The 25,959-nt window shown below is 38.9% G+C and overlaps 1 protein-coding gene across 3 annotated transcripts in view; it reads left to right on the forward strand.

The window, feature by feature from the left end:
• ATAD5 (ATPase family AAA domain containing 5) overlaps positions 1-25,959 on the forward strand; it is a 54,004-nt gene that overhangs the window by 14,496 nt on the left and 13,549 nt on the right. For all 3 annotated transcript variants that reach the window (XM_034641365.1, XM_034641364.1, XM_011230444.3), the window contains exons 3-14: positions 500-608; positions 4,480-4,641; positions 6,138-6,264; positions 6,836-6,917; positions 13,295-13,479; positions 15,947-16,104; positions 17,130-17,289; positions 17,740-18,069; positions 19,717-19,813; positions 21,174-21,253; positions 21,484-21,626; positions 21,726-21,876. In XM_034641365.1, the coding sequence (XP_034497256.1) occupies positions 500-608; positions 4,480-4,641; positions 6,138-6,264; positions 6,836-6,917; positions 13,295-13,479; positions 15,947-16,104; positions 17,130-17,289; positions 17,740-18,069; positions 19,717-19,813; positions 21,174-21,253; positions 21,484-21,626; positions 21,726-21,876 (1,784 nt within the window). The remainder of the gene's footprint in view (positions 1-499; positions 609-4,479; positions 4,642-6,137; positions 6,265-6,835; positions 6,918-13,294; positions 13,480-15,946; positions 16,105-17,129; positions 17,290-17,739; positions 18,070-19,716; positions 19,814-21,173; positions 21,254-21,483; positions 21,627-21,725; positions 21,877-25,959) is intronic.

Below are 25,959 nucleotides of genomic sequence, written 5' to 3' on the forward strand. Positions count from 1 at the left end.
AGAAACAAAACAGTTTCAAAAATGCTGTTTATTTCCCACATTTAATTTAAAGTCAGGCATGATTTCTGAAGAATTCTAGATGTATTTTAGTTGAGTTCAAACTCTTACCATGGTTGCTGATTCCCTGGGGAAATATTTTTCAAATATGAATTCTGTGCATCTAACCAACATGAGATTAAAAATTAGTCAGAGTTTTATTTCTTGGGTAAACTGAGCCATATACTCTGACATATATAGTTGCATGATGGCTTTGGCCATAGAAGAGTGATCTTAGGAGGTAATTTTCTACAAAGCTTATGATTTCTAAAAGGAAACATTTTATATGCTGAGAGTTTAGCTTTGAGTTGGCTTACTTTCGATCAGTAGTTTGAAACTAATAGTATTTTTTGTTTTAAGAATTGTCCAGAAATCGGAGCCCTAGTTGATTCTTTTCTATATTTAATTGAAATTCTTACACATAATCATGAAAATGCTTATGAATGTCCTTTTTTCCCCCCAGAATGAAATTCACCAGAATTAGTACTCCTAAGAAGTCTAAGAAAAAACCTAAGAAACGATGTGAAAAATCTGAAGCAACTGATGGAGATTTTACTTCTCAGACCAGAAAGGTAATTGAAATAATAAGGGGTCATGGAAGTGGTATTCTGTTTCCTGAAACAGCCACTACTGTTAGAAGTAATATGCCAAAAGAAGATTCACATACTTTATAGATGGTTATGTTAACTACAGTCATATATTATTACTCACTATTATTCTATTCATCTGGTTAGTTTATAAAGCAGTCAACATACCCTACTGTGAGATGAAAGCAGTTGATAAGGACAGTATAATTCACTTAGGAAGAGTTTTCTTGGGGGTGCCTGGGTGGCTCAGTCAGTTGTGTTCGACCCTTGGTTTGGGCTCAGGTTGTAATCTCAGTATTGTGAGGTTGAGCCCTGCGTCAGGCTCCACACTTAGCCCTGAGTCTGCTTGTCCCACCCCCTCAGGCCCTCCCCCCACCTGCGTGTTTGTGCTCTCTCCCTCACTCTCTCTCTAAAATAAATAAATAAACAAAATCTTTTTAAAAAGAGAAAAGAAAAAGTTTTCTTGGTAAGAGTTACATTCTAATCATTTTCCTTAAGGCTACTTATGGGTCATGACTGAATTTTTGGTTTATTTCTAAAATCAGAGGCTAAAAAGTGGGGTCTGTAACTCTGGCACAGATCTAAAAACCCTGGTACTTTTGACATTTTGGGCTGGGTAATTCTTTGTTGTAGGGGACTGATGGTGCATTGTAGGATGTTCAGCAATAACCTGGGCCTCTGCCCATGATAGGCCTGTAGCTCTCCAGCTCCCCTGGTTATGACAATCAAAAATGTCTCCACACATTACAAATATCCCTGGGAGGGAAAGAAATCCACCCCCCACCCTGCCCCACTGAAAACCACTACCCTAAAGGGAGAGGTAGCATACATAAGAATAATCTAGCTGCTTTTACAAACTAATCTGCTTTTCTCCACGTGAGAGAATTGGATTCTCTGCACAGTGAGTAGGTACAGGTGTGTGTGTGTGTGTGTGTTGAAAAGCCCCCAGCGTGACTGTGACATAATCCTTGGGTGAATACCACTAAGACAAGATTGGTGTCTCTGTTGTTACTTAACAGCTATCATGTTTTTTGATGGTGTATCACATTCCAGGCACTATGCTTAGTACTTGTCATTAATCTCATCAAGTAAATATTTAACCCTGTTTTGAAGGACAAGGGAGCCAAAGGAGGTGAGGACATTTTTAAGAGTAGTTGAAGTGGTGTACAGTGGGATCCAGCCTTCGTGGGGTGAAGTAGAGGCTGACAGGGAGCAAGTGGCGAGTGCTATCAAGAGAGGTTTCTGGGGCGCCTGGGTGGCACAGCGCTTAAGCGTCTGCCTTCGGCTCAGGGCGTGATCCCGGCGTTATGGGATCGAGCCCCACATCAGGCTCCTCTGCTATGAGCCTGCTTCTTCCTCTCCCACTCCCCCTGCTTGTGTTCCCTCTCTCACTGGCTGTCTCTGTCTCTGTCAAATAAATAAATAAAATCTTTAAAAAAAAAAAAAAAGAGGTTTCTGATGTCAGGAGTAACCCAGTAAGGCTGGAAGGATGGGTGATTAGGTCAGAAAGTAGGGTGTTGGAAATGACTATGTTCAAGGCGATAGGATTATGGTTGGTTTTAATTTTCTTTATTTTTCTGTTTTCTGTTTTTTTATAAACATAAACTTTTAAAAACTTTTATCAGAAAAAAAATAACTGGGGCGCCTGGGTGGCTCAGTCTGTTAAGCGTCCAACTCTTGGTTTTGGCTCAAGTCATGATCTTAGGGTCGAAAGATTAAGCCCCAGATGGGGCTCTGTGCTAAGCATGAAGTCTGCTCGAAAATCTCTCTCCCTCTCCCTCCCCGCCCCCTACCCCTGCTCGCCTGCGCTCTCTCAAATAAATAAATAAATAAAATTTTCTAAAAAAAAATAACTATTAGAAAAAACTGGTTTTCACATAATAGCAGAACTACTTATCAAAATGTGTGTGTGTGTGTGGTTTTTTCCCACACATTCACTAAAACATATCTTTTTCTATAAGAGTTTGTTTCAATAATTGAGTTGTTAATTTAAATTTAGGTCAATTATTTTGTATGAATTTCTAAGATTTCATCCACCTGCCAGAAATTTTGCTAGTGGAACAACAAATGTATTGCTCTACTGTACAGAAGCAAATCTTTGTTTTCCTAATCTTCTTACATATATTTTGAATATCCATGCCTATGCTTTTCAGTGGTTTTTAAAAAACATTTTAAGGTTTTATTTATTTATTTTTATTTACTTGAGAGAGAGAGAGAGCACGAGCAGCAGGAAAGGGCAGAGGGAGAGGGAGAAGGGGACTCCCTGCTGAGCAGGGAGCCTGATGTGGGGCTCGATCCCAGGACCCTGAGATCGTGAGCTGAGCCAAAGGCAGATGCTTAACTGACTGAGCCACCCAGGCGCCCCCATTTTAAGGTTTTAAAAAACAGCAAACATTTGTTAAAAAAAAAAAAAGTGTATAAAATTAAAAGTGAAAACATTTCATCTTCTCCTACTATCTAGAGGTAACCCACTTTATTTTTTTTTTAAGATTTTATTTATGTATTTGAGAGAGACAGTGAGCTTGAGCAGGGGGAGGAGCAGAGGGAGAGGGACAAGCAGACTGAGCTGAATACCGAGCCTGACTTGGGGCTCTATCTCATGACCCTGAGATCATGACCTGAGCTGAAATCAAGAATTGTACGCTTAACTGACTGAGCCGCCCTGATACCCCAAGGGATAACCCACTTTTAATTGTGGTATGTTTGTCCTTCTGGACTTTTTTCTATGATTAAATAGATATATGTCACTTTTAAAAGGTATCATATAATGTAAACTGTGCTTCAGCTTGCTTGCTGGTTTTTTGTTGGTTTTTTTTGGACTCAACTTGGAGCCCAGTGCGGGGCTTAAACTTACGACCCTGAGATCAAGACCTGAGCTGAGATCAAGAGTCAGTCGCTTAACCTACTGAGCCACCGAGGTGCCTCTGGATGTTTTTAATCTAAACATTAAAGCCTGTGGACTCAGAATATAGAAATCACATTGTCTGGAAGATAATATTTAAATACACAAAACCACTTAGTATACTGATGGCAAAGTCAGGCCTAAAGGCCAGACTTTATTCTTATCTAGTGCTCTTTTCCATACTTAATACCTTTTCAGCCTCTCTCCAATGGATTCATCTTAAAGGTGACTAAAATAAAAGAACAGATGCCATGAAGATGGTGGGAAATAACGAACAATTCTTTCTAATCTATGCGGACATCTAATACAGACATCTCTTTGGGTGTTTTTCACAAATTAATTATATTTATCTGAATAAATTTCCAGTTAGAAATAAAGGCAAACCAAGTATAACTGGACACATGTTAATTTAATTTCCTTGCTAAGTTTGAGTAACTGTTTCTTTGTCTTTTATTTAATATGATTTGTGATTATAGTTTTCTATTATATATGTATTTTTAATGGACTTTATTTTTTAGAACAGCTTTAGGTTCACAGCAACACTGAGTGAAAGACACCAAGATTTCCCACATACCTCCTGCCCCCACACTGCATAGCCTCCCACATTATCAATACCAGAATAGTACATTTGTTACAATTGGTGAACCTGCATTGGCAGATCATTATCAGAGTCCGTAGTTTACATTAGGGTTCACTCTTGGTGTTGTATATTCTGTGGGTTTAGATGTATCGTGTCACATATCCACCGTTATAGTAGCATACATATGGCATGATGTCACTGCCTTAAAAATCCTCTATGCTGTGCCTGTTCATCCATTCCTCCCCACTTAACTTCTGGCAACCACTGACCTTTTTTACTGTTTCCAAAGATTTGCCTTTTCTAATTTTTTTAAATTATTAAATATAAAATGTTTGCCACTGACCTAAATTAATATTTCATATTTTTTTGTTTAGGCAAGCAGTGCTTCAAAAAATGTATCTAAAGCAAAACAATTGATTGAAAAAGCAAAAGCTTTACACATTAGTAGGTCAAAAGCTACTGAAGAAATAGTGACACCCTTGAGACGTTCATCTAGACATCAGACACTTTCTGAAAAGCAATTGTCAGAAACAGAAGTAAGTATTAGAAGTATTTATTGGTATGAGTTCTGTCCCATTCTGCTGCTTGGAGTGGGAGAAGGGAGCCATTATAAAGTTGTGGGGTAGAATTTTAAGATACCCTTGAGGTGGTAGAAAGAAGCAGCTTTTGGCTCTTTTGCCTGTAGAATACAGCCTGAATCCTTATGAAGTCATTCGTAATCCTTTAGAGGCTGAATTAGCTCTTCCCTTTCCTTAAAACAACCACCTTCCCATATACACACTATTTGCTCTAGTCACAATAAATTATTCATTTCTCCCCAAATGGTGCAGTTTTTACTTTTTCCAGTTTGTCGTCTCAGCTTAAAATGCATATTCCAAGTACTCTCTTTTACCTGAGGAGTTCTTCTTCAAACATAAGTCCTGCTAAATGCTAACACTTCCTCTTTTTTTAAAACCAGCTTTATTATAGGTAAAAGTCACATACCATATAATTCACTATTTAAAGTGTGCAGTTCATTGGCTTTTAATATATTCAGAGTTGTGCATCCATCACCACAATTTTAGAACATTTCATTACCCCGAAAAGAACCCCCTTCCCCTTCGCTGTCACTTCCCAATCTCTCCTCCCCCAGCCTCAGCCAACCACTAATGTACTTCCTGTTTCTATAGATTTGCCTATTTAGACATTTCATATGAATGGTAACATACATACCATATATGGTCCTTTGTGTCTGGCTTCTTTCACTCTCAAGCTTCATCCATGTTATAGCATCAATATTTCTTTTTTTTTTATTGCCAAATAATACTCCATTGTATGGATATATCACATTTTATTTGCCTGTTACCTATTGATGGACATTTGGGTTGTTTCTCCTTTTTCCTATTAGGAATAATGCCTCCTCTTGAAAGCTTTGCTGATGCCTTCAAGACAAGTAGTTTCCTTCCCTATATGTACTTTATGTCTATGGTTTTTTGTATTTTGGTCAATATTGCTCTCACCATACTGTTTTATAACGGAACTACCTACTTATAGACTAGCTCTCCCTCTGTCCCCTAAGCCCTGGTATAACCTTGAAGCCAACTCTTGTTTCGTCTGTCTGTGTACTCTCTGCCTGCTGTATTGCCTGACACATAGTAGATGCCCAGTGAATGTAAGCTGACCATATGAAAATGTATCAGACTTCGTCTAATACATTTATAGGATGTATAGCTCTCAAAGACTTTAGGGAAAATTTTTATAGCTTGGTCATATTGATTCTTTTATCTGGAATAAAGTCTGTTGGTTGCTTCTTTAAAAAAGAAGACCCATGGTCATAATAAGTCCACTCTTTGATATGTGAACTTGTATGATGTAGTGTAAGCTATTGTCACTAAATGTTTTCTGTATGAGTCAGTTAGTGTCTGATGGAGAGAGGTATGGAGCTGCTAATGTTCTTATCTCACCTATGGCTTCTAGCATCGTAATCCTTTTGATATTTTAAAACATCAATTGTATGACATATTTTTAAAATGTTTTTCTTATTCTGTCTTAGGACTCTGTAATAATAATAGATTCAGACTATACTTCTTTAAAGCATCCTGAGAAAAATCAGAAGAAACTTCAGTGTCTGAATGATGTGCTAGGAAAAAAACTAAGCAAGACTCCTAAAAATGTGCCTGGTAATCAAATTTGATAATGCTCATGATGAACACTAGAATGTTTTGGAGGGATTATATGGCTCTGAATGCTGTCATTTTAATTTAATTCCTTGTCTTCTACGGTGTAAGCTTTTAATTACATTAAGTATTTCTATTTTAATAAGTAAAGTTATAATGTAGTGAAGAGATTTATAAAGATAATTGAGTACATTCAGGTTATTGCATTTCTATCTAACTATCTAGCTTCAGTTAAGTTTACAGGTTCCCAAACCTGATTTATCTCAAATCATCGGAGTGCATTAAAACATTTCTTAAATCTTTAGGTCCTTCCCTAGGCATATGGACTAAGAATCTCTGGAGGTGGGTTGTGGGAATCTGTAGTTTAAAAAAAAAAAGTTGCCAGGAGATGCTGATAATGATATTGGGAGACCAGATCATTATATAGAAATTTTTTGAATTAAAAAGTTAGTTTTTTTAAGGTTAAAAAAAAGTAAAAAGGAAGTTTAATAAGGTAGAGATATAATTTGAAAGTAGCTGGAGGTAAGTAGAGATGATAAACATTGACACTAACCTAAGTATTTATTTTTCTAAGGGAAAATGAAAGTTGCTCCTTTATTTCTTACCAGAAAGGCTCAAAAAACAGCTGATCCTATTCTTGGTTTTGATGAAAGCAGGTCAGTCCAATACAGATTTTTAAATGCTGAACTATCTTACGGAATGTTTTTGTATTTTTTCCTTTACTTTGATGAGAAAGCATGTACGTAATCATTTGAGGCTTTGATAAGTTCACTTTTAAAGATGACGATATTGACAGTGCTACAACTGCAATTTGAAGGGCGGTTTTTGTGGCCCATCTCTAGATGAAACAGTGGAAAAATAAGCAAACCAAAAGCACCAAAGAGCTGATTATGAACTTACTCAGTAAACAGTTAAATACCTGCTATGGGGCACCTGGCTGGCTCAGTCAGAGGAGCGTGCAACTCTTGATCTCAAGGTCATGAGTTTGAACCCCACGTTGGTGGTAGAGATTACATTAAAAAAAAAGTAAAAATAAATGAATAAAATAAAATCTTTAAATACCTGGTATGTATGAGGCAGTGTACTTGGCACTGGGAATATTCTGGGGAACAAAACAAGACACATTCTCTGTCCTCATGAGGCTTATACTCTAGAGGAAAGATGATCTATGATTAAACATTAATTGGGCCAACAAATGGAAAATTGCAGTTGTGCTAAAAAGAGGTACCAAGTTCTATTAAAATTTATATTAAGTGGATTTGGTCTGGTTAAGGGAGGCTTTGCTGAGGAAATGTCACCTGAACTGAAGGAGTTCATCGGTGTGGAACAGTGTTCTAACCAGAGGGAACAGTCTGCAGAGTCCCTATAGCTGGAAGGAGCATGGTAAATAGAGAAGGTTGAAAGAATGCCAGTGACTTGAGCACAGAGAGCAGAGGTGAGAGAAATGTAGGACTAAGCTGGAGAGGTGGATGCCAGCACACGTAGCACCTTTAGACCATGTGCAAGAGTTTTGTCATTATGCCAAAGGCAATAAGAAGCAGTCAGAGGGTTTTAAACACAGGTATGGACGTAAACATTTGGAATTTTGGAAAGTATATTCTGACTGCTAGGTCAGTTTGCTCGATCAAAATCCATAATGATTAATTAGATCTGGGGGCTGGGGGTAGGAGAAAGGAAAGTGTAAGGATGACACTTAAATTCTGGTATCCCTGTGCAAGTGGATAGCGTAATGGCAGAAGACCAGGTTTAGGGACATCGTGGTTCAGGTTATTTTTTCCTCTTTCACTTTTATTAAGGTATAATTACATGTTGTTAAATGCACAAATCTTTTTTGTATTGAAGTATAATAGACATAGAATATCCTGTTAGTTTGAAATGTACATAATAGTGATTCGATATTTTTATACCTGATAAGTCTAGTTACCATCTGTCACTGTACAGAACGTTGCACAGTTGATTGGCTGTACTCCCTGTGCTGTACATTTCATCCCCGTGACTGAACTGTTTTATGACTGGAAGTTCGTACCTGTTAGTCCCCTTCCCCTATTTCGTCTGCCCCCTCCCCTTCCCCACCCGGTTAGCCAGCACTTTGTTTCCTGTGTCATGAGTCTGTTTCTGGGTTTTTTTTTTCATTTGTTTTGTTAAATGCATCATTTTAAGCATAACGGTTTTCGTAAGTACATTAAATCAAGATTTAACGTATTTCTTTTACTCCTGCAAGGTTACTCTTTTTCTGTTATTCCCACCACCACCACAACAAAACGTTATCACTATTCTGATTTCATCACCATTGATTAGTTTTGTCAGTTTTAGAACTTCGTGTATACTTTATATATATATTCTTTTGTATCTAATTGCTTTTGCTCAGTACACACACACATTTTTAAAAAATCACCTTTATTTAGGTATAATGTACATGCAATCATATGCATACAATGTCAAGTAAACAGTTTGAGGTTTAACAAATGTACACGTCTGTGTAATCTTCACAACAATAGAGAACATTTTCATCACACTCAAAAAGTTCCTTTGTGCCTCTTTGCAGTTAATCCCTGCCCCTAACTCCCATGCAGTTTCTCGTCTATTTTCTGTTGCTATAGATTGGTTTGCCTTTTCTAGAATTTCACAGAAATGAAATCATACAGGAGGTACACTTTGGCTTCTTTCAGTCAAGGTAATGTATCAGTAGTCTGTTCTTTTTTATTGCTGAATAGTAACCCTTATATGAATATACCACAGTTCATTTATCCATTCTTTTTTTTTTTTTTTTTAAGACTCCATTTATTTACTTGACAGAGAGAGAGAGAGATAGCCAGCAAGAGAGGGAACACAAGCAGGGGGAGTGAGAGAGGAAGAAGCAGGCTCCTGGCAGAGCAGGGAGCCCGATGCGGGATCACGCCCTGAGCCCAAGGCAGATGCTTAATGACTGAGCCACCCAGATGCCCCCATTTATCCATTCTTTTATTGATGACCATTTCGGTGGTTTCCCGTATTTGGCTCTTACTAATTAGGCTGTTGGGAACATTCCATACACATGGGTAGACAGTGTTCTCATTTCTCTTGAGTAAATACCTAGAAATGGAATTGCCCTGTCACGGGGTGGGTGTCCGTTTACCATTATAAGACTCTGCCAAGCTGTTTTCCCAAGTACGATTCTACACGCTCACCGGCAGTATATGAGAGTTCCGGTCGCTCACACTTGCCGTCATCAGACTTTTAATTTTAGCCATTCTCATAGGTTTCTAGTGGTCTATTATTATTTATTCTTTTGGCTTTTATTATTATTTTTAATTGATGAGTTAAATTTTCAAACCTCATTGAGGTGTAATTTATGTACAGTCACCTGTGTCGAAAGCGTGTAGCTTGGTGCGCTCTGTCAGTTGGGTACGTAGGGAAGGCACCACCCCTGCCATGCAGATACAGATTTATTTCCACGGCCCTCCGAAAGACTCCTCGTGCCCTCCGGCAGTCCTCCTAGTCCTGGCTCAGACAAGTGCCAGTCTCTTTTTCTCCATGTTAATTTGCCCTTTCTAGAATTCTTTATTAGTGAAATCATATATACTCTTTTTTATCTGGCCTCTTTCCTTCAGCATGCTGATTTTGAGATTTATTCACGTCCTCAGATACAATCGAGTCTTTTTTTTTTTTTTTTTAAAGATTTTATTTATTTACTTGACAGAGATAGAGACAGCCAGTGAGAGAGGGAACACAAGCAGGGGGAGTGGGAGAGGAAGAAGCAGGCTCATAGCACAGGAGCCCGATGTGGGGCTCGATCCCAGAATGCCGGGATCACGCCCTCAGCCGAAGGCAGACAGACGCCCAACCGCTGTGCCACCCAGGCGCCCCGAGATACAATCGAATCTTGAACGGCATGGCTCGAATGGCGCAGGCCCCCTTATGTGGATGTTTTACATTATGGAGATGTAAAAATGTATTTTCTGTAGGACTTTCTATTTTTATCTCTAGCTTACTTTATTGTAAAGAATATAGCATATAATACACACAACATAGACTATGTGTTAATCAATGGTTAATGTCAGTCAGGAAGGCTTCCAGGCCACAGTAAGCTATTATTAATAGGTTCAAGTTTTAGGGGAGTCAGGGATGCCTGGGTGGCTCAGTCGGTTAAGCGTCTGCCTTCAGCTCCGGTCGTGATCCCAGAGTCCTGGGATCAAGTCCCGCGTCTGGCTCCCTGCTCAGTGGGGAGCCTGCTTCTCCCTCTCCCTGCTGCTCCCCCTGCTTGTATGCTGTCTCTCGTTCTCTCTCTCTCTCTCTCTGGCAAATAAATAAATAAAATCTTTAAAAAAAAAAGTTTTAGGGGAGTCAAACATTACACATGCACAGGGGTTGGCACCCATAACTCCCACGTTGTCCAAGGGCCAGCTGTATATCCATATTTCATTGTTATATTTTTGCTGAGTAGTATTCCATTGTATGGAGGATACACCACTTTTGCCTGTCTCTTTACCTGGTGGTGGACATTTGGGTTGTTTCCATTTTTAAGTTATTGTGAATAAAGGTGTTAGGAACATTCATGTAGAAGTCTGCTGGGATTTTGCTGATGATTGTAATAAATTGTGAGAGAATTGATATCTTAATGATATTAAGTTTTCTGATCCAAGAACATGGTATATATTTCTCTTTGAGCTTTTAATTTCTGTGGTTCTCAATGTAGAGGTTTTATACATGTTGTGTTAAGTTTATCTCTAAGTATTTCATGTATTTAATATTATTGCAAATGGTATTATTTTCCAATTGTTGATTCCTAGTATATAGAAATACAGTTGATTTTTTTTTAACCTATAAATCCCAGAGTCTACCATTTCACTTAATCCTGTTGTGTTATATGCATTTGCTTTAGCCAGTAGAATTGTTTGAAGGAAGAAATTTGCTGGTTTTGGACTACTTAAGTTTCTTTGCATTATTCTTATGTTCCTAAATTGGTGTGCTATGAAAGAATTTAAAAAATAATTTATGTTGAAATAACTTTAAGAAAAGTTGCCAGAATACTGCAAAGAACTCCATATCCCCTTCACCAGGATTTCCCATTTCCTTGACTGTTTTTATTGAAGTGCACACACCATACGTGTTGTAGGGTGACAGTCCACCTGGGTCTGTCTGGTATTTCCTCATGATGAGACTCAGCTTCTCCATTTTCGTCAGGCTTACCACAGAAACGGTGCCCTGCTCTTCTCAGTGCCTCACGTAAGGAGGCGTATGTGACCTTAACCTCCTCATCGCCGGTGATGCTGACCTTGATCAGCTGGATGTGTTGGCATCTGCTAGATTTCTCCACCTGAACTTCACCCTTTCCCTTTGCAACTGATTCATATTTGGGGGAAGATATTCTAAGATAATGCCAATATCTTGGTCTTCAGCAGATTTCCAGTTATTAGCATTAACATTGATGGCCTCTGCCTGGATCAAACACACTGTGATCATTGTCATTATTAATGGTGATTAGCTGTTGCTGATTCTTTGTTATCGTTCTTTTTCTGTTTGTTGGCTGCTCTGAGAAAGTGCTTTTACATATCTTATTTACCTATTTATTTGTGGTTTCCTGTTTTTTTCATGGAGTTTTAATCCATTGATTTTTATTTTGATACTCAGATTGTTTCTAATTTAGCCAGTGGGAGGCTTTCAGCTTGGTTTCTGTGCCCCTGTGACACATCCTCGTCATTTATTCAGCATTCCTTACTTTCTGGAACAGGAAGATGTTCCAGGTTCATCTTTGGTTTGCCCTGCCCCAGCTCTGTAAATAGCCTTTTCTCCACGGAGCCCTGGTTCCTTTTGGTGGAGGATCTAGAAACCACGATCTAGGTGATTATTTTACTCATTGCTCCTATGGTATTAGTGCTCCTAGGCCTTCTTAGCAGATAGGCTAGGAAATACACGCATAAATATATATACACATACACGTACAAACTCACATCTAAACTATAATTGTATATAATACATATTGTACAACATATATATAATGTGTATGTTTTACATTACTACCTTGTACCTTTCTTAAAGTGTACCTTCTGCTATAGGCGTGTATTCTTTTTTTTTCCCTCTAAGATTTTACTTTTAAGTACACCCAACATGGGGCTCAAGTTTACAACCCCGAGATCAAGAGTTGCGTGCTCTACCGACTGAGATAGCGAGGCACCCCAGGCACATACTCATTTAGCTACAATTTAGCTACATAACTCCAGGATCACGCCCTGAGCCGAAGGCAGATGCTTAACCGCTGTGCCACCCAGGCGCCCCTCATTTAGCTACAATTTCATCCATCTTTTCCTCCTTCCCTCCAATTAACAGTAAAAAAGGTACAGCTCCTCTTTTCTAAGATTAATTCCTCCACTCTGGCTTTAGATCTCATCTTTCCCTCATTTCTCTCAAACAGAAAAGGAAAAGAGAAATGGAAGGTTTCGTAGCCTCTTTTTAGTTACCAATCCAAATTTCTGTTTGTAGAGAACATGACAATTCTTACTGTGTATATGACAGGCTAGGAAGGGCAAACAGGCTATGTTCTCTCTCCTCCACTTCTCCAGCATCTCATCACCTCCCTCTCCCTGAAGTCAGGACTCTTAGGATGAGGAATATGAAGATAAGCCAGGTAAAACTGAGGCATCACTAATAAGGGCCCTAATGTTCTTGCTAGTATTTGGGAAACAGTATCACATTAGAAATTCTTGCATTAATTGTTCGAAATATAACATTTATTTTGTTTTCTGGTTATAATATAAATGCTTGTTTTTTTAAAAAGAAGACAGAAGATCCAAGGGAAACGACTCACCACTCAAAGACAGCCTCTGTGAACATTTTGGTGGATGTCCTTCAAATCATTTTTCTATATATACTTATTTTTACTTAATCTCTTACAACTGATAGACTTGTTTTTATGATAAGCAAAAATGAATTTGACCAGTGAACATCTCGGGTAGCTGGTTTTTTCAAATTAAATTAAAAGTGTTTTATGGTTTATTATTTTTTTTCAAGTGTGTATAACCTTAGCTTTCCTTTTTCACACCTTTTTTTTTAAAAGTCAAGATACACCTGAAAAGTCTCAGGATTGTGATGTGCAGTTTAAAGCAAAGCGTGACTTTCTAATGAGTGGTTTGCCAGATTTGCTGAAACGACAGATCGCAAAGAAAGCTGCTGCATTAGATGTGTACAACATCGCAAGCACTAGTTTCCAGAGAGTCGTCCACGTACAGCAGAAAGATGATGGTGAGTTTATTATAATGAATATTTTTAAATGTTAGAAGTAACGTGAAAACCCTAAGATGACTTAAAATGAGGCTGAGGTTTAAAGATAATTCTTTTTTTTTTTTTTAATATTTTTTATTTATTTATTCGACAGAGACAGACAGCCAGCGAGAGAGGGAACACAGGCAGGGGGAGTGGGAGAGGAAGAAGCAGGCTCATAGCAGAGGAGCCTGATGTGGGGCTTGATCCCATAACGCTGGGATCACGCCCTGAGCTGAAGGCAGACGCTTAACCGCTGTGCCACCCAGGCGCCCCTAAAGATAATTCTTAAGGGGATTTTAGTGGGAATTCGAAGGCTGTGTTTCATTCTCTCTTCCTCGCTCTCGGACTCAGTTTGCCAAGGATGGGGGGTCGGGGCAAGAGGCCAGCGGCATACTCAGCCCTCACCCCCTGTGCCAGTGGAGAGTGGGCACGTGGGTGGGACCCCTGATGTCGCTGCCCAGAGAGGCAGTGTGTTCTCAATGGGAGGCAGTGCTCTCCACACACATGGCCTGTGTGTGAACAGGTCATTGTTCAGGCTTTCTCAGAGGATCCAGCTCTGTTCTTTCCAGCGGGCTGTTGAATGTTCAAGGGAAGTCTGTTTGCCTCCTCTCCAGAGCAGCTTTTCCTCTCTCTGACCATATAAATACCCGCTGGAATAGGTAAGAAGTCACAGCGCGCCATGCCCCGGTTCACGGCTTCCTCACACGCGCCGTGCACAGGGTGAGCTGTCGGCACAAGCCGCTTGCACGGCGGCCTTAGCTTGATCGGAACCTGCTTCTGTTTGGGTTCAGATGCTCTAGCAACCACGGTCTGATTTTACTTCTATAGTTTTTAATTACCAAAAGTATATCAAACTTTGTATCTTCCTCATCATTGTGCCTGCCTGGAGGTTTTCTTGTTTTGTTTTGTTTTGTGTTTGTCAGCGCAAAAGCACTTGTATTCTTCTCAGCTGGCTTCGTGGTTTGGTGTAATGCACTCCCTCTACTCACGAAATATACTCTTCGTTCTCTTTTCCTTTTGTGTTTCTGATCTTGGTAGTTTTTGAGTTTTCTTCAGCCACCCATTTAGATTTTATTTATTTATTTATTTGAGAGAGAAAGAGAGAGCACAAGCAGGGAAAGAGTGAGAGGGACGAGCAGACTTCCTGCTGAGTGGGTGGCCCGACACGGGGCTTGATCCCAGGACCCCAAGATCATGACCTGAACCTAAAGCAGATGGTGAACCGACTGAGCTACCCAGGTGCCCCTCAGCCTCCCATTTATACAGGGAACCTCCCAGCCAGTCCTTCTAATGATATTTTACTTTCCCTTTCTTCCCTGGCTCTGCCATCGGGCGTTCAGTTGATGAAAACTTTCTTGTTATTTTCATCAGTTCAGTTTTATACAGCATTTTTTAATGGTATATTCAACTATAGAATTTAGTTCTGCTTTTCTTCCCTGATATTAATAAACGCATTTTCGCCAGAGCAGTACTGTAAAACTTAGCATATGTATTTGTAGATGAGGAGCTAGGGCAAGCACAGAGAGAATCTCTTTTAGAACCTTTAGAGTTATTGCACGTTGGTTTACTAGTATCTGGCATTCTGCTGAGCACTTTGTATGCATAACTAGTTTTTTGGTATGTTTTCTTTTTATAATTTTTATTTTTTTATATTAGTCACCATACAGTACATCCCCAGTTTTTGATGCAGTGTTCCATGATTCATTATTTGCGTATAACACCCAGTGCACCATGCAATGTGTGCCCTCCTTAGTACCCATCACCGGTCTGTCGCAATCCATGCATAACTACTTTAATCTCTATAACAACTCTAGGAGGTTGCCTATTATAACTGCCACCCCTACTTTACAGAGGAAGAAACTAACATTTAGGATCTTGCTCGTGCTCACCTAGCTAGCTAGTGGCGTAGGCTGGATTTGAGCCCAGGTCTGACTTCAAAGTTTAAATTTTTTTTTTTTTTAAGATTTTATTTATTTATTTGACAGAGATAGAGACAGCCAGCGAGAGAGGGAACACAAGCAGGGGGAGCGGGAGAGGAAGAAGCAGGCTCACAGCAGAGGAGCCTGACGTGGGGCTTGATCCCATAACGCCGGGATCACGCCCTGAGCCGAAGGCAGACGCTTAACCGCTGTGCCACCCAGGCGCCCCTCAAAGTTTAAATTTTAAAGCAGGATGCAAACTGCCCCTGAAATTTCTACCCTGAGTAGAAGGTTGATTTCAAAAGAAAAGGTTTACTATTACTTGGTTATTTTAAACAATGGGAATAGAAGACTCTGTAATTTTTATTAATTTATTTGAAGTAAGAATGGGTTCCCTGTGCGCTCATTTGAGTTTTGGTATCTTTGTGCTAAACAGGCAGTTGTCAGGTCTTCTCATGTTTGCATATTTGGCATTTGATGTATGTGAATGAAGGTAATTAAGATATTTGTTTTCTGTTTTTCTTTAGGTTGCCATTTGTGGCATTTGAAACCACCCACTTGCTCTCTCTTAACCAAACTTAAAGAACTGAATACTAAAGTAATAGATCTCTCAAGATGTGTTCTTGCTCTTGGTGAATTTTCAACATTGAATTCAAATTCTAAAATTACTAATTCTGCTGTTGGGGTAAGTACTGGAGAGCTCCATTATATGGTGTTTCCTTCACATCTTTCAGAGGGAAAAAAATTGGAAATCTACTATTGTGGCCTAAAGTTCATTTTTTTCCCCCTAGAGTCAGTTTTAAAGAATAAATCCTGATTGAGGTAGACATCTCTTTGAAATATTCCTAGAGCTTTAGAAACGTTTTAAGAATTAATGGTAGCCAATTTCAGAAGAATATTAGATTATATAGCACATTTAGATATTGTGTAAGTCAGCATTCTAATCGAATAAATGTGTAACGTGCAATTAGTTGAAAGAGGGAACAATAAAAATATGAACTAAGTCCTTCAAAAGTATGCAAATACAGCTTCATTGTCAAGTTTGTATTTACTCACTAAAGCTACTCCTACATTAATACTGACTTACTATAGACAGAAAGTACTTGGTGACTAATATTAATAAACAGTGTAGGGGGCACCTAGCTGGCTCAGTCAATGGGGCAGCAGACTCTTGAACTCAGGGTTGCGAGTTCGAGCCCCATATTGGGCAATAGAGATTTATTTTATTATTTATTTATTTATTTTAAAGATTTTGTTTATTTGAGGGGCGCCTGGGTGGTTCAGTTGGTTGAGCATTAGCCTCGGCTCAGGTCATGATCCCAGGGTCCAGGGATTGAGCCTCGTTTGGGCTCCCCGCTCAATGGGGAGCCTGCTTCTCCCTCTCCTTTTGCCCCCCCCCATCAAAGAAATAAATCTTTTAAAAAAAAGATTTTATTTGAGAGAGAGAGTGCACATGCGCACGAGTTGGGCAGAGGGGCAGAGGAAGCAGCAGACTCCCCACTGAGCAGGGAGCCCGACTTGGAGCTTGATCCCAGGACCCTGAGNAGAGGGAACACAAGCAGGGGGAGTGGGAGAGGAAGAAGCAGGCTCCTAGCAGAGGAGCCTGATGTGGGGCTCTCCCATAACGCCGGGATCACGCCCTGAGCCAAAGGCAGACGCTTAACCGCTGTGCCACCCAGGCGCCCCTGAGCATTTTATTCTTTATTGCAGTTTTTGGAGAGAAGGAAAGATTTGACTGAAGAAGTAAGAAACCTTTTGCTGGAGGAAATTAGTTGGTCAAATCCTGAATTTTCTTTGAGGAAATATTTTTCTTTGCTTCTAAAAAAACGAAGTGAGCACCAGCTGCTTTCTGAGTGTCACCGTAAACAAGGTTAGTGATAATTATCATTTACATTAACACTTTGCTTTTGAAAACATCAAGATGTGGTCATTGACTCTTGTAAGTCCGAGGAGAGACTATTGTTTATGGTTGGCAGGGAAAATTGTTCAACTGAAGTGAAGCATCTTGTTCAGTGCAGTGTTAGCCCCTGCCGTTTTCCACAGATGCGAACTCAAAAACAGCTTTAATTATGTTAAAATATTAACAGTTCATTTAAGGAAAGCCTTAGATGAGATCATTTGAATTTACGCAGCTTGTACAAAAGGCAGTCTGAATAACAAGATGGCCTGCTTGCTTTCGGTGTGCCATGTTTGATTCTTGCCTCTTCATTTTGTAGTAATAAGATTTTGGATATTTTGAAGTGACATTGAGATGGTCGGATATTAAAATTTGGTTTTGGTTGATTAGTAAGCACGCGCATTTCTGTAATTTCTGAAATAGAAAGTCCACAACGAGAGCCCGATGTCAGTCAAAAAGAAACCAAAAGGAAACGAGTGGAAACAGAAATTCATAAGTCAAAAAGAAAGAAACCAAACGAGTATTCACAAAGTCCGAAAAAGATAAATGGGAAACCAGAAGAACTTGACAAAAGAAACAGCTCCACTGGGATAAAGCTAGACTCTTGTAAAGGCCTTCTTTCTAAAACATCCAGGAAGAGACAAACTGCTTTGAGTACAACATGTAAACTAGAAACAGAAGCAGTTGAAGATCCCGATGTTCCGATGATGGGTGATGGCAGAGAGCCTCCCTCAGAAAGATCTCCTGCTCCTGGTAAATTAGATCTTCTCCTTCTGGTCCTAGAACACTTTTGTTTATTTAACCACTCCTCTTCTCTTCTCTTTAATATATGTTCACTGCAACATTCAAGCGATATATGTGTATAAAACAGGAAGTGGAAGCTTTACTACTTACAGCCTTAGGGAATACCACATTTAACAGATTGGTGTTTGGTCTTTGATTTTTCTGTGCTTCTATAAATACATGTGCTCTTGTAAAAACCTGGAATTATGCTATCCAATTTATGTCTGTTTCACATGTCTCTGGCGTGTTCCCATTTGGGTTATCTAGCTTTTTCCAAGTATTCTGTGGAACTATTAATTCATCCTGTTATGTAGCTTTAGAGTATGTTTTGAAACTTGTACAGCAAGTCTCCTGTCATTTTTTAAAACTATGTTCGCATAGCTACGCTGCTGAATGAACTGTAGATTCCCCTGCCCCCAAATCCCGTTGGGGTTGATTTTGCATTAGTGCATAGACTAATTTGGAGTGAATTGGCATCTTTACAACATTCAGTCTTCTCAAATGGGAGGGTAGCACATCTCCATTTACCCAGGTTGACTTAATAGTACATTTTAATGTTTTTTTCCAGAGGTCAAACAAAGTTGTACTAAAATTATGCTGCCTTTGTTCTTTAGATTATTGTAGTATAAATTATTTTTCATATTTCACATTTTTAGTGATTATTAAAATTTTAAATGTGTATTTTATTGATTTTTAGTAAATAATAAAAAATATGTAAATATAAATAAATAAATAATTTTTTAAAGTGATCTCTACCCTCAACATGGGGCTTAAACTCATGACCCCAAGATCAAGAGTCACGTGCTCTACCAATTGAGCCAGCCAAGTTCCTCTAAATGTGTACTTTTAAACCTTACTGTTATGAGACTTGATGGCGGTTAGTCCTTTTTTTTTTTTTAAGATTTATTTATTTGAGAGAGAGAAAGACACAGTGCGTGGGGGGTGGAGGGGATGGAAGGAGAGGAACATACTGTTCTAAGTGCAGAGCCAGACATGGGGCTCAATCTCACAACCCTGAAATCATGACCTGAGCTGAAATCAAGAGTCGGATGCTTAACCGACTGAGCTACCCAGGCGCCCCACCCCCTTTTTTAAAAAATAGGCTCCATGCCCAGTGTGGAGCCCAACTCGGGGCTTGAACTCACAAACCTGAGATCAAGACCTGAGCTGAGATCAAGAATTGGATGCTTATCCTTCAGTTGGACTGAATCATCCAGGTGCCCCAATGGTGGATAGCTTTTAAGGGGGAAGAGTTTTGATATGAAGAATTTTAAATGTGGGGCACCTGGGTGGCTCAGGCAGTTAAGCTTCTGATTTCAGCTCAGGTCATGATCTCAGGGTTCTGGGATCAAGCCCTGGGTCGCGCTCCACCGTCAGCGGGAAGTCTGCTTGTCCCTGCCCTAGCCCTGCCCGTTCTTTCCCCCCACAATAAAAATATTAAAATAAAAAAAAAAGAATTTTAAATCTAATGGTAATTTTGAAATTGCCCCTTTTGGCATTTTGTAGATATAAATCCTTGTATAAATACTCATTGTTTACATGAAACAAAACCAAAAGTGTCTAAGAGTATATAATTATATTAAGGAGCAGTGTTTTAATGTATATTTTTTGCTTCAGATTCTGGAATTGAAGACATGCTTTGGACAGAAAAGTATCAACCTCAGAACTCCAGTGAACTCATAGGCAATGAGCTAGCTATAAAAAAGTTACATAGGTTGGTAAAACTTGTAAAAGAATTGAGAAATTGTTTATGAATCTAGTTTTACTACTTTGTTTTATTTATAGTAAAATCTAGAAATTATAAAGTAATACATTACATGGTAAAATCTTAAAAAAAGAAAATTAAGAAAAATGTGAAAAGTAAATATCTCTCTTTTCTCCCATTTCTACTTTCCAGAGGTAACAACTATTGAAGATTTTTTCTAAAACCTTCCAGAAAAAATGTGTGCATGTATTAGCTCCTTCCTAACAAATAAGATGATATTACTACTAATTCGGGTCCAGAATCCTCTGTCTATGATTCCCACATCCAAGAAGTTCTGAAAACCAAAAGTTAATTTTATTATATATTATGGTGCTTATGGATCCCACTTAGTAGGGGTTCATACATTTTTTTATTTTTATTTTATTTATTTATTTATTTATTTATTTTTTAAAGATTTTATTTATTTATCCGACAGAGACAGAGACAGCCAGGGAGAGAGGGAACACAAGCAGGGGGAGTGGGAGAGGAAGAAGCAGGCTCATAGCGGAGGAGCCTGAATGGGGCTCGATCCCATAACGCCGGGATCACGCCCTGAGCCGAAGGCAGACGCTCAAACCGTTGTGCCACCCAGGCACCCCCATACATTTTTTTAAATAGAAATATTAAGTGATTGTGGATGTAACGCCACAGACCCCATTAGAGGTATTGTGTTATATGTGGTATATGTACCAAATTACTTTTCTAAATATTTGAAAATTTTTGAATTCTAAAACTCACCTGGTCCAAAGGATTCGTATAAGAAATAGGGACCCATAATAATAGTTAACACTTTGAGCCTAGCACTGTTCTAAGTACTTGCATTGCTCTTAGCTCATTTAATCGTTAAAGCTATACTATACTGTTGTCCTTATCTTACAGATGAGGAATGGGCCTACAGAGGTTGAATTATTTGTCCAGAGTCACACAGCTCAAAAGTGGTGGCGCTGGAGGTCAACCTTGGGAGGTCTAGCTCCAAACTAGAGCTGCAGCTTTCTGCTTACACTTCGCACCATGTGTTAGATATCTTTCATGTCATCGCATGGCCTCCTCAGGTCTTTACACTTGCTTGCTCTGTACTGGTTTCTGAGGTAACCATACTGTGTGTATCTTGTCTCCTACTGAGGTACTTGTAGGTGTTTCCCTTTGGAAGCTAATATGAACGATGTTGCCGTGAATTACTTTGCTCATACAGTTTTGTGTATTTTGGTAAAAATTACCTCACTTAAAAATATTCGTGCCCATGTAAAAATATTTTACGATTTAGTTGATTCAAAGAGACATATCTCTATTCTGCGAATTTTTTTTATTAACATACATCTTCTTATGGCAGTTGGTTGAAAGACTGGAAGAAAAGAGCTGAATTGGAAGAAAGACAGAATTTGAAGGGAAAAAAAGATGAGAAACTGGAAGGTATTTTGAGTCATTTTCTCCATTTCCCTGGACATTTTGAGGTAGATTAGCTAAACATTTGTATACAGTTTCCCAACTGGTATTTTATATTTGATTTTCTAGTTTTTGTAAATTAAATTTCCAGCATTAACTGGTAAGAAGTTTGTAAGGTTTGATCATTGGGTCCCGCGAGGTAGAATTGTTGCCTGAGCGATTATCAAACGATGATTTGCATTTGAATAATTTTTCAGATCTATCGGATAGCATAGATTTTAAAGGCAGTTCGGATGACGAGGAGGAGAGTCGCCTCTGCAATACTGTTCTTATAACAGGGCCGACGGGAGTGGGGAAGACCGCGGCCGTGTATGCCTGTGCTCAGGAGCTTGGATTCAAGGTTAGTAAGCGCCACACTGGGAGCGTGCTAATGTACTAGTTACACTTGAATTCAAGGAAAACCAACCATCTGCCTTACTTTCGTATATTCTTCTTTTAGATATTTGAAGTCAATGCGTCTTCTCAGCGCAGTGGTAGACAAATTCTATCTCAACTGAAGGAAGCTACTCAGTCCCATCAAGTGGACAAGCAAGGTGTAAACTCCCAAAAACCTTGTTTTTTTAATAGTTACAACCTAGGCAAGTCACCAAGTAAGTAAATTATTTTCCTTAGGTCATAACATCTTTGAAAAAGTAAAATCTACAAAAAGAATTTACTGATCAGCATTTTGCCATTCGTTTTTTAATCTTTTCCCCCCCATACTCATACACGCCTTTTTAATTTTTTCCTGTACAGTTTTAAACAAATCTCAAGACCATCATATAATTTTCCCCATATGTACTTCATAGGTATCTCTAAGTAATAAGGACTTTATTTTATTTATTCATGTATTTATTAAGATTTTATTTTTAAGTAATCTCTGCACTAAATGTGGGGCTTGAACTCACAACCCCGTGATCAAGAGTCACACTCTCCTCTGACTGAGCTCGCCAGGCGCCCTTGATAAGGACTTTTTTTTTTGTTAAGATTTTATTTATTTATTGAGAGAGAGTGAGGGAGAGAGAGCGAGCACACAAGCAGGGGCAGAGGGAAAAGGAGAAGCAGACTCCCCCACTGAGCAGGGAGCCTGGTGCGGGACTCAGTCCCAGGACCCTGAGATCATGACCTGAGCCAAAGGCAGACACTTAACCGACTGAGCCACCCGGGCATCCCCTGGGTAATCATAATTAGACCTAATGAAATTAACTTTATACCTTAATTTGATCTAATACAGACTTATTCTGGCTTTCTGTTGTTTCAAATGCTTTGTGCAAATTTGGATCCAAATAAGGTTTACATCTCACATTTGATTAATGTCTTTTAAATTTCTTACAGTCTCCCTAATAATTCCTTCATCCTTTTCATACCATTTATTTGTTGAAGAACGTGGGTCATTTTCCATAAAATTTCTCACATTTTGGATCTGGCTGATTGTATCTTTATGCTATCAGTTAATATATTCCTCTTCCCTATTTACTTGTAAACTGGCAGTTAGATCCGTGGGCTTGATTAGATTTAGTTTCTGTTTTGGGGCTGCCATACACGCATAGGCAAGGCTGTGTACTTCGTATGGCATCAGAGCCGAAGATACACTTGTGATATTAACATGGATTGGTGAATTCACTTGTTTTCAGGCTGATCCGTCCATTATAAAGTTCCCCCGTCACTCTTTTAACTAACAATATTTTGTAGCCATGAGTGATCTTTATCTAGTAGATTGATTGTTTCATTAAGGGTTAGAAAATGGGTGATTTTTGAATTCACTTAGCCTTTCTGAATTTATTAGTTAAAATTCTAAGAAGCACTTCTCCTCGTCAACTGTCTAGATACTTTGACATACAGTTTGTATGGGAAAGGCATGAGAAATGCTTCATTCTTTCCTTTTATTTATCAGTTCGTAGAGTGATGTTGCCCTAGTAATCTCTGATGTTGTCCAATGAGTTTTTGGATGCTTTACTCTTTTTTTAGTATTATGATGAACTCATGGGTTTGTATATATTCAGTGTGTTTCAGTCCTTTGTGTTCATTATTCTTTGCTGCTTTTAAAATGTTCTTTTTGTCACTAGTCATGAGCGACTATGACTTTGATGTGCAGTGGTGTAGTTTTCTTCATGTTTCATGTGGTTGGGCTTTGTTGAGCTTCTTGTATGAATGGGTTTATATTTTCATCAAATTTGGAAAATTCCAAGCTTTGGTTTTTTTTCTCTTAACTAAAATATATTTGACATATAACATTGTATATATTTAAGGTATACAACCTGTTAATTTTATGGATTTATATATAGTAATATGTTTGCGATTGTGTTTATAATTAGCACCTCTGTCACATTACATAATTATTTATTTTTAGTGGTTGGAATAATTAAGGTATAGTCTCAGGAAGTTTGGTGATTATAATATTGTCTATATTTACTATAGTATACATTAGGTCTCTAGGATATATTTACTACTCATTGCAAGTTTGTACCCTTAAACAACATCTATCCTATCCCCCTACCCCATCTCCTGGTAACCACCATTCTACTCTCTGTTTTTAGGAGTTTGGCTTTTTTAGATTCCACATATAAGTAATGTCATGCAGTACTTGCGTTTCTCTGTCTGACTTACCTCACATAGTCTAGTGTGCTCCAGGTCCATCCATGCTGTTACAAACGGCAGGATGTCCTTTCTTAGGGCTGAGTAATATTCCATTGTGTATAGATACCACGTCTGGATCCACTCATGGATGGGAGGTCGGGTTGTTTCCATACCACAGTCTGTTGTGAACAATGCTGCTAAGTTGTCCTAGCTCGATGATTGATTGTTCAGGTTTGCAGTCTTGTTCCTGTCTGTGTTTCATCTTGGATAGTTTCTAACTACTCAGTTTCACAGATCTTACTTTATGCAGTATGCAGTATGCTGTCCAATATATTTTTTAGTTCACACATTGTAGTTTTCATTTCTAGAAGCTGGACTTGGGTCCTTTTTATGTCTTCTGTGTTAGCATGCCCAATTTTTTCTGTAAGTTTGATTGTTTTGGATCTTTTATGTTGCATTAGGAGAGGCCATAGCAGCATTTAGTTTAGGACTAATTTTGCCCCATTACTTAGGCAAAATCCTTCTGAGTACTCTATCCAGTGCCCCATGAATTCTGAAGTCTGCTGTTCTGTCTAGTGGGAAGAAGAACTATTCCCAGCTCCCTGTAAGCCTCGGGGATTATTTCTCCTAATCTTCTACTGATCACTCCTCAGTTGAAGACTTGAGAGGGACCCTCTGCAGATTTCTGGAGCACTCCATGGAGCTCTCTTCTCTTCACTATTCTGCCCCACGAATGATATCTGCCTGTCTCTAGGCTCCTCTTTAGTCTCCTCAGCTCAGGAAACATCTGGACAGGCTTCCCCTTCTTCACTGTGGCCTAGACATTCTCTCATAAGGCAGGAAGCTAGGCAGTTCCTGGGGTTCACCTTTTTGTTTCTTGTCTCTCAGGTGTATCACTGTCCTTTTTTGCATGATGTCCAAAGTCTTGAAAAGTGTTGTTTCCTATATTACGTTTAGATTTTTTTGGTGTTATTTCAGATATATGTGTAAATCCAATGTAGGTCTTGGCCAGAAGCAGACCCCTTTTTTTCTTTTCGTGCTCATATTGTCTGCTCTTTGACTAGTGGGAACCCGACTGAATTGGCTTGTGTCCTTTTGATGTAGCCCCAGTAATCTTGCAGCTGATTGCTTTTGTGGAAAATCCTTTGAAAAGAATACATCAATAAAATTTAGCCAAGTACTTACTAAGTATCTGAAAGTAAAAATTAGCATGTATTTTCTAAAATCAGTCTTTGGACTGATGCCAATCCATAATCAAGCAATTCTTGTACTATGTCAAAATTAGAAAAATTGTGACAAAATGGTGAGTTTTTTAATAAATTGAAATCTATTCAATATAAAGAAATATTTTTTATTTTAAGATTACGTGCCTCTTACCTTGTGTAAGATCCCCTATTTTTTTTTTTTTAAAGATTTTATTTATTTATTCGACAGAGATACAGAGAGCAGTGAGAGAGTGGGAGAGGAAGAAGCAGGCTCATAGCAGAAGAGCCTGATGTGGGGCTCGATCCCATAACGTCGGGATCATGCCCTGAGCCGAAGGCAGATGCTTAACCGCTGTGCCACCCAGGCGCCCCGAGATCCCCTATTTTTATGAGATAAAAGAGTGATGTCTAGGATAATTTTTCAAACTCAAAATTTTCTTTTCTTTTTTTTTTCATTTAAATTTTAGGTAGTTAACATACAGGGCACCACCTGGTGCTCATCACGTGTCCCCTCAATCCCCATCACCCATCTAGCCCCTCCCTCATCCCCTCCCTCCATCAACCCTCAGTTTGTTCTCTATCATTAAGAGTCTGTTATGGTTTGTTTCTTTCTCCTTTTTTTCTTTTCCTCCTTCCCGTATAGTTCATCTGTTTTCCTTTCTTAAATTCCACCTACGAGTGAGATCATATGGTGTTTGTCTTTCTCTGACTGACTTATTTCATTTAGCATAATACACTCTAGCTCCGTCCATGTCGTTGCAAATGGCAAACTGGAAGTTTTGAGTAAGTTTTCAAACACCTATAATATACAAAGGATATGATAAGACCTGTGGAAATGGGGTGTAAAAAAAAATAATAATAATTTGGACCCGTGAGGACTCAATTGGAGCACTTAGAGGGGAGAAAAGGACA

The sequence above is a fragment of the Ailuropoda melanoleuca genome, chromosome 13 (assembly GCF_002007445.2).
Source record: "Ailuropoda melanoleuca isolate Jingjing chromosome 13, ASM200744v2, whole genome shotgun sequence".
Taxonomy (NCBI): domain Eukaryota; kingdom Metazoa; phylum Chordata; class Mammalia; order Carnivora; family Ursidae; genus Ailuropoda; species Ailuropoda melanoleuca.